Genomic DNA, 13,789 nt, shown 5'->3' with positions numbered 1-13,789 from the left:
AGGTCTGCTCTAAAATGTGAGAGGATGCTCGCTTTACGCATCCACATATATCACGCGTTTTAATGAGTGCTCTGTTTCCATGCGTAATCACAACCAAGTGGTCCAATGTCGATCACTTACCTTCATTTCTTCGTTGATTTCCCTTTTCACGGGGTGAGCCGGTTTTCTGCTTCTTTTATTTTCGGGGGGTCTGCCCTCTTTTTCCATCTCTGCCATTTTTTATAATAGCTCTGTCAATATTTGCGATTGGGGTAGAGTGGACAAGTGCGAGGCGGGGCCGCTTTAAAGTTGCCCAAAGGCTAATGTCAAGCTGGGGAACAGCCCGGGTGAAGTTGATGATGCCGTTGAGGGCTTGCGTTGCCCTGTTAAGTCAGCCATCTTCTGCCCCTATTTTTCCACGGTCTGTGTGCAAGTTGGTGTGTGTGAGCTGCCTCTGAATCAAATGAGAGGTTGAGTGAGAAAAAAAATCTAGACAGGGGGAGGAGCGTCCCCTGTAACATAATATGACGCTGTTGATCAGAGGTGGGCTATTTCCTCTCGATTTTCCGTAACGTTTTAACTTTGGGCCCTCCTCACCTCACACATGCAATCTTACAACCTAGTCTGTCTGGTAGGCTCTCCCACTTCATGAAGGTATTTGCGCCCTATCCTGTCTGCCACTGCGGTACAGTTGTTGGTTATCTGTAGCCATTACAGATTTACAATAGAAATTGTTCAAGCCTCTGACAGGTGGTCCCAGGCAAGTTCTTGACCTCTTCCGTGTGATAGAACCAAGGAGTTTAGGTAGAACTCAGTTGCAACAAAGGCAAAGCTCTAACACACTTGCACAATTTTATGGTGAGAAGAGGCAGATGCCCTCCTACTTAACATATTAGCTCCATGACTTTCCACAGGGTGTATCTACTGTAAGGTGGCTTCCTTCCTTCCTGGTAGGCTATAATACTAACCTCAATGCAGATGAAGGAAAGGAGAGGCATCATCATTAATCCACAGAGGAGTCCCAAAAATGGGAGCTCCTTGTTCTAAAAGAAAATGTCCTTGAAATAATATCCCTGTCTAGTCTCTGTTCAAAAGCAGATAGTGTAACTCAATGAGTGCATTGTCCCGCATATGCATGTGCAAACAGACAGACAGACACACACACAGCCTGCAGTTCGATTTTGTTACATGAATTGAAACATAATAATTATGTTTTTCCTGTAGAATAGTCAACACAAAATGTAATGTAGCACAGCTCCTTCCACTCAACCAGACCCTCCAGACATCTGCAATTGGTAGTTGTGTTATTACACAGGTAGGCTTATATGAGCAACTTGGTATAAAGTGTTATCAAAATATTTAATTAAAGTAAACACATATTTAATGAAATTAACAGTCATATTTAACAGATGTATATTTTTTTCCTGGAGTCCATGCTCAACGGCTGCATTTACACAGGCAGCCCAATTCTGCTCTTTTTTCCAACAATTTTGTCTTTTGAGGAATCAGATTGGACAGTAGATTGGAATTGGGATGTCTGTGTAAACACAGCTAAAGATGCTCTAAGGCTGCATTTACACAGGCAGCCCAATTCTAATTGATGTTTTGTCCAATCAGATCAGCTCTTTTGCCAATAATTGGCCAAAATATCAGAATTGTGCTGCCTGTATAAATGCAGCCAAAGTTCCCTGAATATGAGTGAATTTACAAATGTGACCCATGGTGAAGATCCCACTCTTATAGAGTATGACTTAGATGTAAAAAGTAAACAGCATAGTGGGTCAATTTCCGCAACAACTAACAGCATTGAAGCGCGAAGCTACAACTTCTCCCCTGTTTTGGTGCCCTGGCTACCATGCTGCCAACAACATGTAGCGAACTCGTGCACATGTGCAGATACTGTGTGTGACTGTGAAAGAGCCAAGTCTTGCGTCTCGCTCATCTCAATATCTGCGGTGCTTCTCGTGGCAACGTCATTTCGCGGAGTCTACCTTTAATTAGGCAAACTTTTGGTAGTACACTGGTGCTCCCAACTTTTAAAAGTTAGGAGCACCAAACAATATTTAGGAGAACCAGAAAAATAGTTGAAAACTGAGCTGGTTGAGCATAGGCCTAACTTGAAATGTTTTGCCAATTTCATTTTTTTTGTTGCTTACAATTGCCCTTCCCTGTTGCACACAACAAGCTTCCATTCCCCATGTCACAAGAGGATTTATGGCTGATTTTAGATTAAATCGTAAACCCTTATTTGGCACTTAATAGGCACAAGTATTTTGTTTCTCTTGAGATGTGAAAACGTGTTTTTTATTAAGTTGAACATGTGTTCTGTATGACAGAATGTTAAAATGAGGTGAAATCAACGTTTTTTGTTGTTGAAAAGTCACCAATTGGTGGAACGACCCAAATAGGGCTAAGCAATTTGATAGGCTATAATATATCGACTTAGCTCGCCGCTGATACAAATGTAACAGCAGCAGGAGCGCACCAGACACAAACACAAATGGACAAATTCTAGCCTACATGGTGGTATCATGTCAGCTTTGTTATTCTAAATGACTTTTCAATAATCATATTATATCAAATACACTTCTTCTGAAGGATATCCAAAATCTGAAGAAAAAAAAGCATGTTTTTTATTTCACCGAATGTTGGATCCTTCTCAGTTAGTAAAATTAAACAATGTTTTATGTTTTGTTTTGTCAAGCCTAATATTTTTTTGCTAAATTGCGTGACGGTTTGTACTGAATGACGCGTTTCCCCAAAAACATTCTTCAACGTTCTCGAACAGATTTTGAGGTAGGTTTCTCCGTTAGGTGGGTGTCGCGGGTGTGGCTTGAAGCTATCAGTGCCTTATTCAAAGGCCAAACACCACCCATTTCTACAATGTATCTTCTTAAAACCTGTTTTTAAACCTATCCCTAACATTAACCACAACGCTAAGCGTATGCCTAAAATAATATTAAATTAAGACCATAAAGCAAATGTTTGTTCTCATACATACATTTATTTACGATATAGCTAATCGTGGATGTGCTATCTAGTGGAAACATTTTTTCGCACTGAGCGCAGCCCAGGGCACATCAATCAATAACTGTTGTAACGTTTTTGCGACATACCGTATTGCGTTTCGTCAAGATGGCGGCCTCCTGTGTCAATGTTTAACATTTTAGGTCGCGTGTTACGGTATATTTACTGGACATTTTATAGGATACATCAAAGGGTATAAGTATTAAATTAAGTAGGGTGATAACACTATGCATAATACTTATTTTAGTTAATGTGACTGTCGACAGCGAGGATGATATCCATCATAATAACATTAGATTATGTAAATATGGATGGATAGCTAGTTAAGTTACATATCTAATTTAATCGGTTAATGTCATTTTCCTGTCACCGTTTAGTTTATTTATTTAATCGACTTAGCTATATATACTAGCTTGTGTCAAGCTTGGATATAGACCTCTCAAGGGGTTGCTTGATATTTGTTTAAACTTGAATTAGTAAAAGACCTTCAGCTGTAAAGATGACAGTAATTTGGTCTCGGCTCTCGTGCATTGTTTTGCTAAACCGTGGACAGAGGAACATAAGTCTTTTCTCCAACACAACGCCTTCTAATTGGAATAAAGTGGTCTCGGATGCAGAGAAAATCGTGGGTTATCCGACTTCTTTTATGAGCCTACGCTGCTTGCTGAGTGATGAACTAAGTAATGTAGCAATGCACGTGAGGAAACTGGTTGGAACAAAACACCCGTTACTCAACACTGCAAGGTATGGTTTACACACGATCATCTAGTATTGCATACATTACATCATGTTTGTAATGAAAATGTCAAATCTTCCAATACACAATTTCATTATACACAATGCAACTCTATATTGCCTGTAGTTTTAGAAGACCTGATTTTATGTACCTGTCATGGCTATGACGTCAATCATCAGCTTTTTAATTTTTATTTATTTATTTCACCTTTATTTAACCAGGTAGGCCAGTTGAGAACAAGTTCTCATTTACAACTGTGACCTGACCAAGATAAAGCAAAGCAGTGTGACACAAACAACAACACAGAGTTACACATGGAATAAACAAACGTACAGTCAATAACACAATAGAAAAGTCTATATACAGTGTGTGCAAATCTCATAAGGAGGTAAGGCAATAAATAGGCCATAGTAGCGAAGTAATTACAATTCAACAAGTTAACACTGGAGTGATAGATGTGCAAGTAGAAATGCTGGCAATACTGGTGTGCAAAAAGTAAATAAAACAATATGGGGATTAGGTAGGTAGTTGGATGGGCTATTTACAGATGGGCTGTGTACAGCTGCATCGATCGGTAAACTACACAGATAGCTGATTGTTAAAGTTAGTGAGTCTCCAACTTCAGTGATTTTTTTTTTTTTTTTTTTGCAAATCTTTCCAGTCATTGGTAGCAGAGAACTGGAAGGAAAGGTGGCCAAATGGGGTGTTTGCTTTTGGGGTGACCAGTGAAATATTCCTGCTGGAGTGGGTGCTACGGGTGGGTGTTGTAATGGTGACCAGTGAGCTGAGATAAGGTGGATCTTTACCTAGCAGAGACTTATAGATGACCTGGAGCCAGCGGCGAATATGTAGGGGGCCAGCTGGCGAGAGCATACAGGTTGCAGTGGTGGGTGGTATATGGGGCTTTGGTGACAAAACGGTTGGCACTGTGATAGACTGCATCTAGTTTTCTGAGTAGAGTGTTGGAGGCTATTTTGTATATGACATCGCCGAAGACTAGGATCGGTTTTAGGGTATGAGGGTATGTTTGGCAGCGTGAGTGAAGGAAGCTTTGTTGTGAAATAGGAAGCTGATTCTAGATTTAATTTTGGATTGGAGATGTTTAATATGAGTCTGGAAGGAGAGTTTACAGTCTAGCCAGACACATAGGTGTTTATTTTTTAGAATTTTTTTTACCCCCTTTTTCTCCCCAATTTCGTGGTATCCAATTGTTAGTAGTTACTGTCTTGTCTCATCGCTACAACTCCCGTACGCGCTCGGGAGAGACAAAGGTCGAGAGTCATGCGTCCTCCAAAACACAACCCAACCAAGCCGCACTGCTTCTTAACACAGCGCGCATCCAATCCGGAAGCCAGCCGCACCAATGTGTCGGAGGAAACACTGTGCACCTAGCGACCTGGTCAGCGTACACTGCACCTGCCACAGAAGTCGCTAGTGCGCGATAAGACAAGGATATCGCTACCGGCCAAACCCTCCCTAACCCGGACGATGCTAGGCCAATTGTGCAACGCCCCATGGACCTCCCGGCTGCGACAGAGCCTGAACCCAGAGTCTCTGGTGGCACACTGCGCCACCCGGGAGGCCCTAAGACACCTAGGTGTTTGTAGTTGTCCGCATAGTCAGAACCATCCAGAGTAGTGATGCTGGGCGGGTGCGGGCAGCGATCGGTTGAAGAGCATGCATTTAGTTTTACTAGCGTTTAAGAGCAGTTGGAGGCCACGGAAGGAGTGTTGTATGGCATTGAAGCTCGTTTGGGGGTTTGATAACACAGTGTCCAAAGAAGCGCCAGATGTATACAGAATGGTGTCGTCTGCATAGAGGTTGATCAAGGAATCACCCGCAGCAAGAGGGACATCGTTAATATATACAGAGAAAAGAGTCGGCCCGAGAATTGGACCCTGTGGTACCCCCATAGAGATTGCAAGAGGTCCGGACAACAAGCCCTCCGATTTGACACACTGAACTCTGTCTGAGAAGTAGTTGGTGAACCAGGCGAGGCAGTCATTTGGGAAACCAAGGCTGTTTTGTCTGCCGATAACAATACGGTGATTGACAGAGTCGAAAGCCTTGGCCAGGTCGATGAAGACAGCTGCACAGTCCTGTCTTTTATCGATGGCAGTTCCTTGTGCGTGGCTGAGGTGCACCCGTGACCAGCTCGGAAACCGGATTGAACAGCGGAGAAGGTACGGGGGCTACCGAAATGGTCAGTGATCCGTTTGTTAACTTGGCTTTCGAAGACTTTAGAAAGGCAGGGCAGGATGGATATAGGTCTGTAACAGCTTGGGTCTAGAGTGTCACCCCCGCATCTTCCTAAGCATAACTGCTGATAGAGCTGACTCAACCAACTTCTGCCTTCTCAACTGACAAGTTCACAACCACAACAATGCCCCAAAATGTAGGCGTACTAAAGGGCCTACTTTCTTTCACGTAGGTCTGTCGCAGCTGGCACCATGTGCCGTCGGGCCACTAGAGCTCACTTTTAGTGACCCAAGCCATGCTGCGTTACTGGGTACCAGTCTGTGTGTGCCATCACTCCTTGTCATGGAAGTTGACATGAATGCAAACAGATCTGGGACCAGGCAATGCTGCAGTTAGTTACAAAATGTGGTGATGAATTATGTAGACAATGCCATGCACATTTACATAGAAAAATGCAAAACGTCCCTTGTCTGTCACGAATGTTGAATACAATTATATTTAAACTTACTCTGCCAATTGTCTGTGGTGTTGGTGTTCAGTCTCTGGTCGAAATCTGAGAGAAAATATCCACAGGAAAGTATTATTAAACCTACTTCAAAAAGTGGGCCTATGGGCCTCCCGAGTGGCACTGCATCACAGTGCTTGAGGTGTTACTACAGACCCGGGTTGATCCCAGGCTGTGGCACAGCCAGACATGACCAAGAGACCCATGAGGCGGCACACAATTGGCCCAGCGTTGTCCGGGTTAGGAGAGGGTTTGGCAGGTCGGGATTTCCTTGTCCCATCACTCTCTAGTGACTCCTTGAGGCGGGCTAGGCGCATGCAAGCTGACTCGGTTGCCAGCTGGACAGTGTTTCCTATGGCACATTGATGCGGCTGACTTCCGGGTTAATTGAGCAGTGTGTCATGCACACTAACCGAAGTCTCACAGGTGTTTACATGGTTTTGTTTAAATTTTGAGCAGCTGAAGGACCAACACTACGGACAATCGGGCAGAGTGTAAGTTCAAATATCATTTTATTTAACATTCTTGCTTGCAGAGAACCTGAGAGGACCAATCCATGATCCTATATTTGGTGCACCTACTCTGTCATGTTAGGTTGTATTTTGAGTGGAAAATTCCTTTTAATTTATCATAATTACATTTCATTAGAAAACCCATTGTTTCTGGCGCCTCAGTACAGTCTACACCAGGGGTATTCCATTCTTACCCTTCAAGGTCCAGAGCCTGCTGTTTCTCTGTACTACCTGATAATTAATTGCAGCCACCTTGTGTCCCAGGTCTAAATCAGTCACTGATTAAAGGGGAACACTAAAAAATTGCAGTGGAACTGTCTTCTACGCTATAGGCGAGGTGTGTCAAAGATGCTGGTATTGAGAGCAAGTGTGATTGACTGGATGGTTGTCACAGGCAAAGCCCCATAATTAACCATCCTTATGTATCAGAAAAGTTTGAATTTCTTATTTTATTTCATGGTTGCTTTTACTGCTCCCAGAGTAAGATGCTGGTGTGTCTTCTTGTTTCTCTGAGCTGAGGAGGAGTGAGCTGGGTACAGTGGCTACCCCCTTGTGGCTTGTACTGGCAATTTAAATATTCTCCTCGTACAGTGCCTGCTGGTATTGGCTGCAAAGTTGTGTAGACTAGAGTAACCTCCTCTGACAAATAGTGTCATCCAGTAAATGTAACAAAGCCCCAAAAATAGCCTGAGATTAAATGTAAACATAACAAAACATATTGGCTAAGTTGCTTCGAAAAACAGCCTACAGTAAATCAAACGGATGATTTAAATATAATAAAAAGACGCAATGATGCAATGTGGATCACGGTATGACAACTAAAAGAAAGCCAATTTTGGTGAATTTCCTTCAGTGAATTGTAGTCTACTAAAAGGTGAAACAAAATAAACTTCTTGTTTTATTATTCCATCTCTCTAAATGTGTTTAATTTAAATGACAAGTCCCATGGAATCTGTGCTGTTTAGATTGTTAAATGATTAACCCCAAATTAGTGTGTGACATTGACAGAGTGACATTAACTGATCTAAACATTTGACCTCTGTTAGATGTTAAAACTTTGGTTTTGTAGTACACCTATCACTTAGTTCAAATTAATTAATTACAAAGCCTCATAGCTGAATTTGACCAAATGACCCCTTAAGCATTTACCCTCCCACCCCCTCAACAAAGGTATTGCATATCTTATTTTTTACCTCTCAACTATCAGCTAGATAGAGTGCATTCGGAAAGTATTCAGACCCCTTGACTTACAGCCTTATTATAGAATGTATTACATTTCCCCCTCATCAATCTACACATACTACCCCATAATGACAAAGCAAAAAAGGTTTTTAGAAATGTTTGCTAATTTATACATAAGTATTCAGACTTTGTTGAAGCACCTTGGGCAGCGATTACAGCCTAGAGTCTCCTTGGGTATGATGCCTCAAGCTTGGCACACCTGTATTTGGGGAGTTTCTCCCATTCTTCTCTGCAGATCCTCTCAAGCGCTGTCAGGTGGGATGTGGAGCGTCACTGCACAGCTATTTTCGGGTCTCTCCAGAGATGTTCGATCGTGTTCAAGTCCGGGCTCTGGCTGGGCCACTCAAGGTCAAGGACATTGAGAGACTTGACCCGTAGCCACTCCTGCGTTGTCTTGACTGTGCTTAGGGTCATGGTCCTGTTGGAAGGTGAACCTTCACCCCAGTCTGAGGTCCTGAGCACTCTGGATCAGGTTTCCATCACGGTTCTCTCTGTACTTTGCTTGGTTAATCTTTTCCTCGATCCTGACCAGTCTCTCAGTCCCTGCCACTGAAAAACATCACCACAGCATGATGCTGCCACCACGCTTCACCGTGGAGATAGTGCCAGGTTTCCTCTAGACGTGACACTTGGCATTCATGCCAAAGAGTTCAATCTTGGTTTCATCAGACCGGAGAATCTTGTTTCTCATGGTCTGCGAGGCCTTAGGTGCCTTTTGGCAAACTCCAAGCGGGCTGTCGTGCTTTTTACTGAGGAGTGGCTTCCATCTGGCTCCTCTACCATAAAGGCCTAATTGGTGCAGTGCTGCAGTGATGGTTGTCCTTCTGGAAGGTTCTCCCATCTCCACAGAGGAGCTCTGGAGCTCTGTCAGAGTAACCATCGGGTTCTTGGTCACCTCCCTGACCATGGCCCTTTCCCCCCAATTGCTCAGTTTGGCCAGGCGGCCAGCTATAAGAAGCTGGTGGTTCCAAACGTATTCAATTTAAGAATGGAGGCCACTGTGTTCTTGGGGACCTTCAATGCTGCGGAAATGTTTTTGAACCCTTCCCCAGATCTGTGCCTCGACCCAATCCTGTCTCGGCGCTCCACAGACAACTCCCTCGACCTCTTGGTTTGATTTTTTTCAACTGTGGGACCTTTTTATATAGACAGATGTGTGCCTTTCCAAATCATGTCCAATCAATTTAATTTACCACAAGTTGACTCAAGTTGTAGAAACATCTCAAGGATGATCAATGGAAACAGAATGCACCTGAGCTAAATTTCGAGTCTCATAGCAAATTGTCTGAATTCTTATGTAAATAAGGTATTTTTGTTTTTATTTTTAATGCATTTGCAAATATGTCTAAACCTGTTTTCTTAGTCAATATGGGGTATTGTGTTTAGGATTGATGAAGGGGGAAAACTTATTTATTACATTTTCAAATATGTCTGTAACGTAACAAAATGTGGATAAAGGGGTCTGAATACTTTCCGAATGCACTATAGTTGGATTACCCTCCAGTGCCATCTCTCTTCATTGGGGATGAATGGCTCCTCACTGTAAGAAATAAGGAAAGGGACATGGAATGATAGTGCTGGAATCCAATCCCGCCATTGCAGACGAGTGTGTTGGTAACTGTAGCTCAAGGGTGTAATAACCTATACACCTAAATCTGATATGACAATCCATTTGGGTGTTGTAGTGCGGGGGTGAAGTGGACCTCTGACAGTCTGACTCCTCACTGTCAGCTTGGGTTGGCTGGTTCCTATTTCCTACTGTGTCTCTGCCCAAGACGCGGCGCAGATAAAAATATCCACAATAGCAGACAGGCAGACCCTTGTGGAGTTGTGTTTCGGTTTTCCCTTTCCTTTCATTCTAAAAAATGCAGCTCAGCTAACTTTGCCCAAAGTCTGGAGTTAGTGTGGCCATGCAGGAAAAATGAACTTTCACTTTGTAACAGGAAAAGACCTTGACACAGTTTGACTTTTCTCATCAAGTGGCTTCCATTGTTTTTGACTGAGTTTTGTCCTGCTTTTTTTTGTCACATTTAGGGTTTCAGGAAATATTTAGAGGTAGATGTCAAATCCTATTTTTGTACACTAAGAGTTTATCCAAATGTTACTTTTAAGTGCTTAAGGCTTCAGTGGTTGTGCACTCACTTAAGAAATGGTTATTGCTGCTTTACCCCAAAAATGGGCCACTAGGCCTACATGCGATACATTTGAATAATTGTGCAGGTCTAGGTAGAGGACCGGTAGATAAGATTCAGAGAGCACTGTAATAAATGGTGGCTAACATGTAGTCCTACCCATTAAAATGACATTGACCCATCTCTCTCCCAGCACTCATCCCAGCCCCACCCCTTTGCAGGAGGGTGATTATGATTGATTGATTTGCCATGGTGTAGAGACTGGCATGCATATTAATCATTTGTCATCTTCAGGCTGCAGACTTGGCCAGTCGCCATAGGCAGACATTTTTGGTGTGGTTGCCGTTGTTTAATTGAAAGCTATAGGAATTCCAGTGTAATTTCACCCCTCGTAATGTCAGTTTTTACCTTTGAATACATATTTTTTGGTTACATAAAGTGCTTCTAGAGGCTAGTCAAAGACCATATCACCTCCTCTCTTGCCAATGCACTCAACCCTCTCCAATTTGCCTACCGCCTTGACAGATCCACGGACAACAGAATCGTCATTGCACTGCCCACTGCCCTTACCCACCTGGACAAAAGGAATGCATATGTGAGAATGCTGTTCATTGACTACATCTCAGCCTTCAATACCTTAGTACCCTATAAGCGCTTTACAAAGCTCACAGCCCTGGGTCTGAACTTCTCCCTATGCAACTAGGTCCTGGACTTCCTGACGGGCCCCACCCATGGGGTGAAGGTAGGCAACATTACCTCCTCAACACGGGTGCCCCACAAGGGTGCATGCTCAGTCGCTTCCTGTACTCCATGTATACCCACGACTGCATGGCCTCCCACAGTTCCAACTCCATCATGAAGTTCGCTGACGACATGACAGTAGTAGGCCTGATTACCAACAGCGATGAGGCGGCCTACAGAGAGGAGGTAGGCACTCTGACGGCTTGGTGCCAGGTAAACAACCTCTCCCTCAATGTCAGCAAGGAGCTGATTGTGAACTTCAGGAGGATCCAGGCTGGACACGCCCCCATCAACACCAGGTGTCGCAGGAAGGCCAAGAAGATCATCAGGGATCACAGCCACCCAAACCATGCCCTGTTCTCCCCGCTTCAATCGATCAGACGCGGGTAGTACAGGAGCATCATGACAAAAACTGGAAGACTGACTAATAGTTTCTACCATCAGGCTGCTGAATAGCCAACCCTAGTCAGCCACCCCCCCCCCTCCCCCCACCAAACTGACTTTCACTCTGCTCCCACCTCAATGACACTCATCACTGTTAATATGTATATTAGAGTAAAACATAAAAAATGTTTAATCATTTTTGTTTTTATTTCACTTTGTCCCCACACCATCTCAATGGTCATGCTGCTCCCCCTATGGTCATTCCACCCCACCCCTTCAACAGTCTTTACTCTGCCTCCACCCCAATGGACATTTTATTTATTCATCACTGCTACAGTTGTTGTGTGTGTGTGTATAGTGCTATTTATATTTATATTGTAGTTTTTATTATTACAATTTTCATTGTTTTATTTCACTTGGTCCTGCATGTTGAAGCTCGGGCCTAAAATGTTCACTGTACTCTGCAATCACACCTGAAACCCTGTACATGTGACTATTAACTCAATCTCTGAATCTGTTGTGGTTCACCTAGGCTACATGCTGTTCTTTTTGTTACCATTACGAACACTGGAAAGTATCAGACCAGAACTTACATTATTTCATGTGATGGTTTTCGTTAGGGTCCATTGGATTTAACAGATCTAATTAGACGTGTCACTTTCCTCGCTTATCTATTGCACTTACCATATCTCCTATCATCTCCCTTTTTTTATTTCTCTCCATTCCCCTCTCCCTGCCCGTCTCTCTCTTCCTCCACCTCTCTCTCCCGCTCTCTCTTCTTCCTCTGCCGTTTGCTCTCCCTTCATTTTCTGTCTGTGTCTTTCTTCCCCTCTGCCTCGCTCCCTCTCCCCATCTCTCTCCCCTCCCTGTGGTGCAGGGCTGGGTCAGGGGGAGGGAGACTGTCTTGTGGACGCTGGTGTCTGGGCTCGAGCAGAGTGGGCGGTGCTCGGTGTCTACTCGGGGCTCTAACGAGAGTGTGATTCATGGCACAGGGGGCACCCTGGGGACAGGATTAGATGTGCTCTGTCTAAGCGCTCCCCCGGGACCACAGATATTTTATCTCCAGAGTGGCAAGACCAGTGCTAGACTTGCAGCTCTGCTTGAACTGCATGTTGTGCCACAGCTGATCAATATGGTTTGGTCTTTTAATGAATCAGTAGTCTCTTTTTTTTATTTAACCTTTATTTAACCAGGTAGGCCAGTTGAGAACAAATTCTCATTTACAACTGCGACCAAACGTACAGTCAATAACACAATAGAAAAATCTATATACAGTGTGTGCAAATGTAGTAAAATTAGGGAGGTTAGACAATAAATAGGCCATAGTGGCGAAATAATTACAAATGAGCATTAATACTGGAGTGATAGATATGCAGATGATGATGTGCAAGTAGAGATACTGGGGTGCAAAAGGGATGGGGGGGGGATGAGGTAGTTGGGTGGGCTATTTACAGATGGGCTGTGTACAGGTGCAGTAAGCTGCTCTGACAGCTGATGCTTCAAGTTAGTGAGGGAGATATAAGACTCCAGCTTCAGTGACTTTTGCCATTCGTTCCAGTCATTGGCGGCAGAGAACTGGAAGGATAGGTGGCCAAAGTAGGTGTTGGCTTTGGGGATGACCAGTGAAATATACCTGTTGGAGCACGTGCTACGGGTGGGTGTTGTTATGGTGACCTGTGAGATGAGATAAGGCAGGGCTTTACCTAGCAAAGACTTATAGATGACCTGGAGCCAGTGGGTTTGGTGATGGATATTTTTATTTTATTTAACTAGGCAAGTCAGTTAAAAACAAATTCTTATTTTCAATGACGGCCTAGGAACAGTGGGTTAACTGCCTTGTTCAGGGGCAGAATGACAGATTTTTACCTTGTCAGCTCAGGGATTCGATCTTGCAACCTTTTGGTTACTAGTCCAACACTAACCACTAGGCTACCCGCCGCCACAATGTAGTGAGGACCAGCCAACGAGAGCATACAGGTCGCAGTGGTGGGTAGTATATGGGGATTTAGTGATAAAATGGATGGCACTGTGATAGACTACATCCAATTTGCTGAGTAGAGTGTTGGAGGCTATTTTGTAAATGACATCGAAGCTTGCTTATTTAAAGCTACTCTGTGAGATGTATATTTGTTTCCATCAAAGAGTGGGGTCCACCAACAAACATGGAGTAGTGGAGCAATATTCTAAGGTCCATTCAATTACATACATTTTCACAAATGGCAAATCAAGTTCTTCCTTCGCCTCCCCATAGCTGTGCTCTCAGGTAGACACTTTCCCCTAGCAATTAAAAAAAGTTTGTCTGGCATTTCAGCTACTGAAAATGTTTATCTAA

General features: G+C 43.5%; 2 protein-coding genes across 10 annotated transcripts in view; one reads left to right on the top strand and one right to left on the bottom strand.

Moving 5' to 3' along the window:
* sobpa (sine oculis binding protein homolog (Drosophila) a) overlaps window positions 1-456 on the bottom strand; it is a 36,401-nt gene extending 35,945 nt beyond the window's left edge. For 6 of the 8 annotated variants that reach the window (XM_021574126.3, XM_021574132.3, XM_021574128.3 and 3 more), the window contains exon 1: window positions 121-456. In XM_021574126.3, the coding sequence (XP_021429801.1) occupies window positions 121-216 (96 nt within the window). In that variant the 5' untranslated portion in view covers window positions 217-456. The remainder of the gene's footprint in view (window positions 1-120) is intronic. The other 2 variants (XM_021574130.3, XM_021574133.3) reach the window with 2 other exon arrangements.
* LOC110497775 (all trans-polyprenyl-diphosphate synthase PDSS2) overlaps window positions 1-13,789 on the top strand; it is a 59,286-nt gene that overhangs the window by 764 nt on the left and 44,733 nt on the right. Inside the window, exon 1 of one of the 2 annotated variants that reach the window (XM_021574134.3) lies at window positions 2,440-3,750. The exons of the other annotated variant lie outside the window; for it this stretch is intronic. Within the exon in view, the coding sequence (XP_021429809.1) occupies window positions 3,506-3,750 (245 nt within the window). The 5' untranslated portion in view covers window positions 2,440-3,505. Of the gene's footprint in view, window positions 1-2,439; window positions 3,751-13,789 lie in introns of those variants that run through there. 2 annotated transcript variants of the gene reach the window in all.

The sequence above is a fragment of the Oncorhynchus mykiss genome, chromosome 19 (assembly GCF_057628025.1).
Source record: "Oncorhynchus mykiss isolate SJ-2025 chromosome 19, ASM5762802v1, whole genome shotgun sequence".
Classification (NCBI taxonomy): domain Eukaryota; kingdom Metazoa; phylum Chordata; class Actinopteri; order Salmoniformes; family Salmonidae; genus Oncorhynchus; species Oncorhynchus mykiss.
The sequence above is the reverse complement of the archived record's forward strand: the minus strand, read 5'-3'. Positions and strand labels throughout refer to the sequence as shown.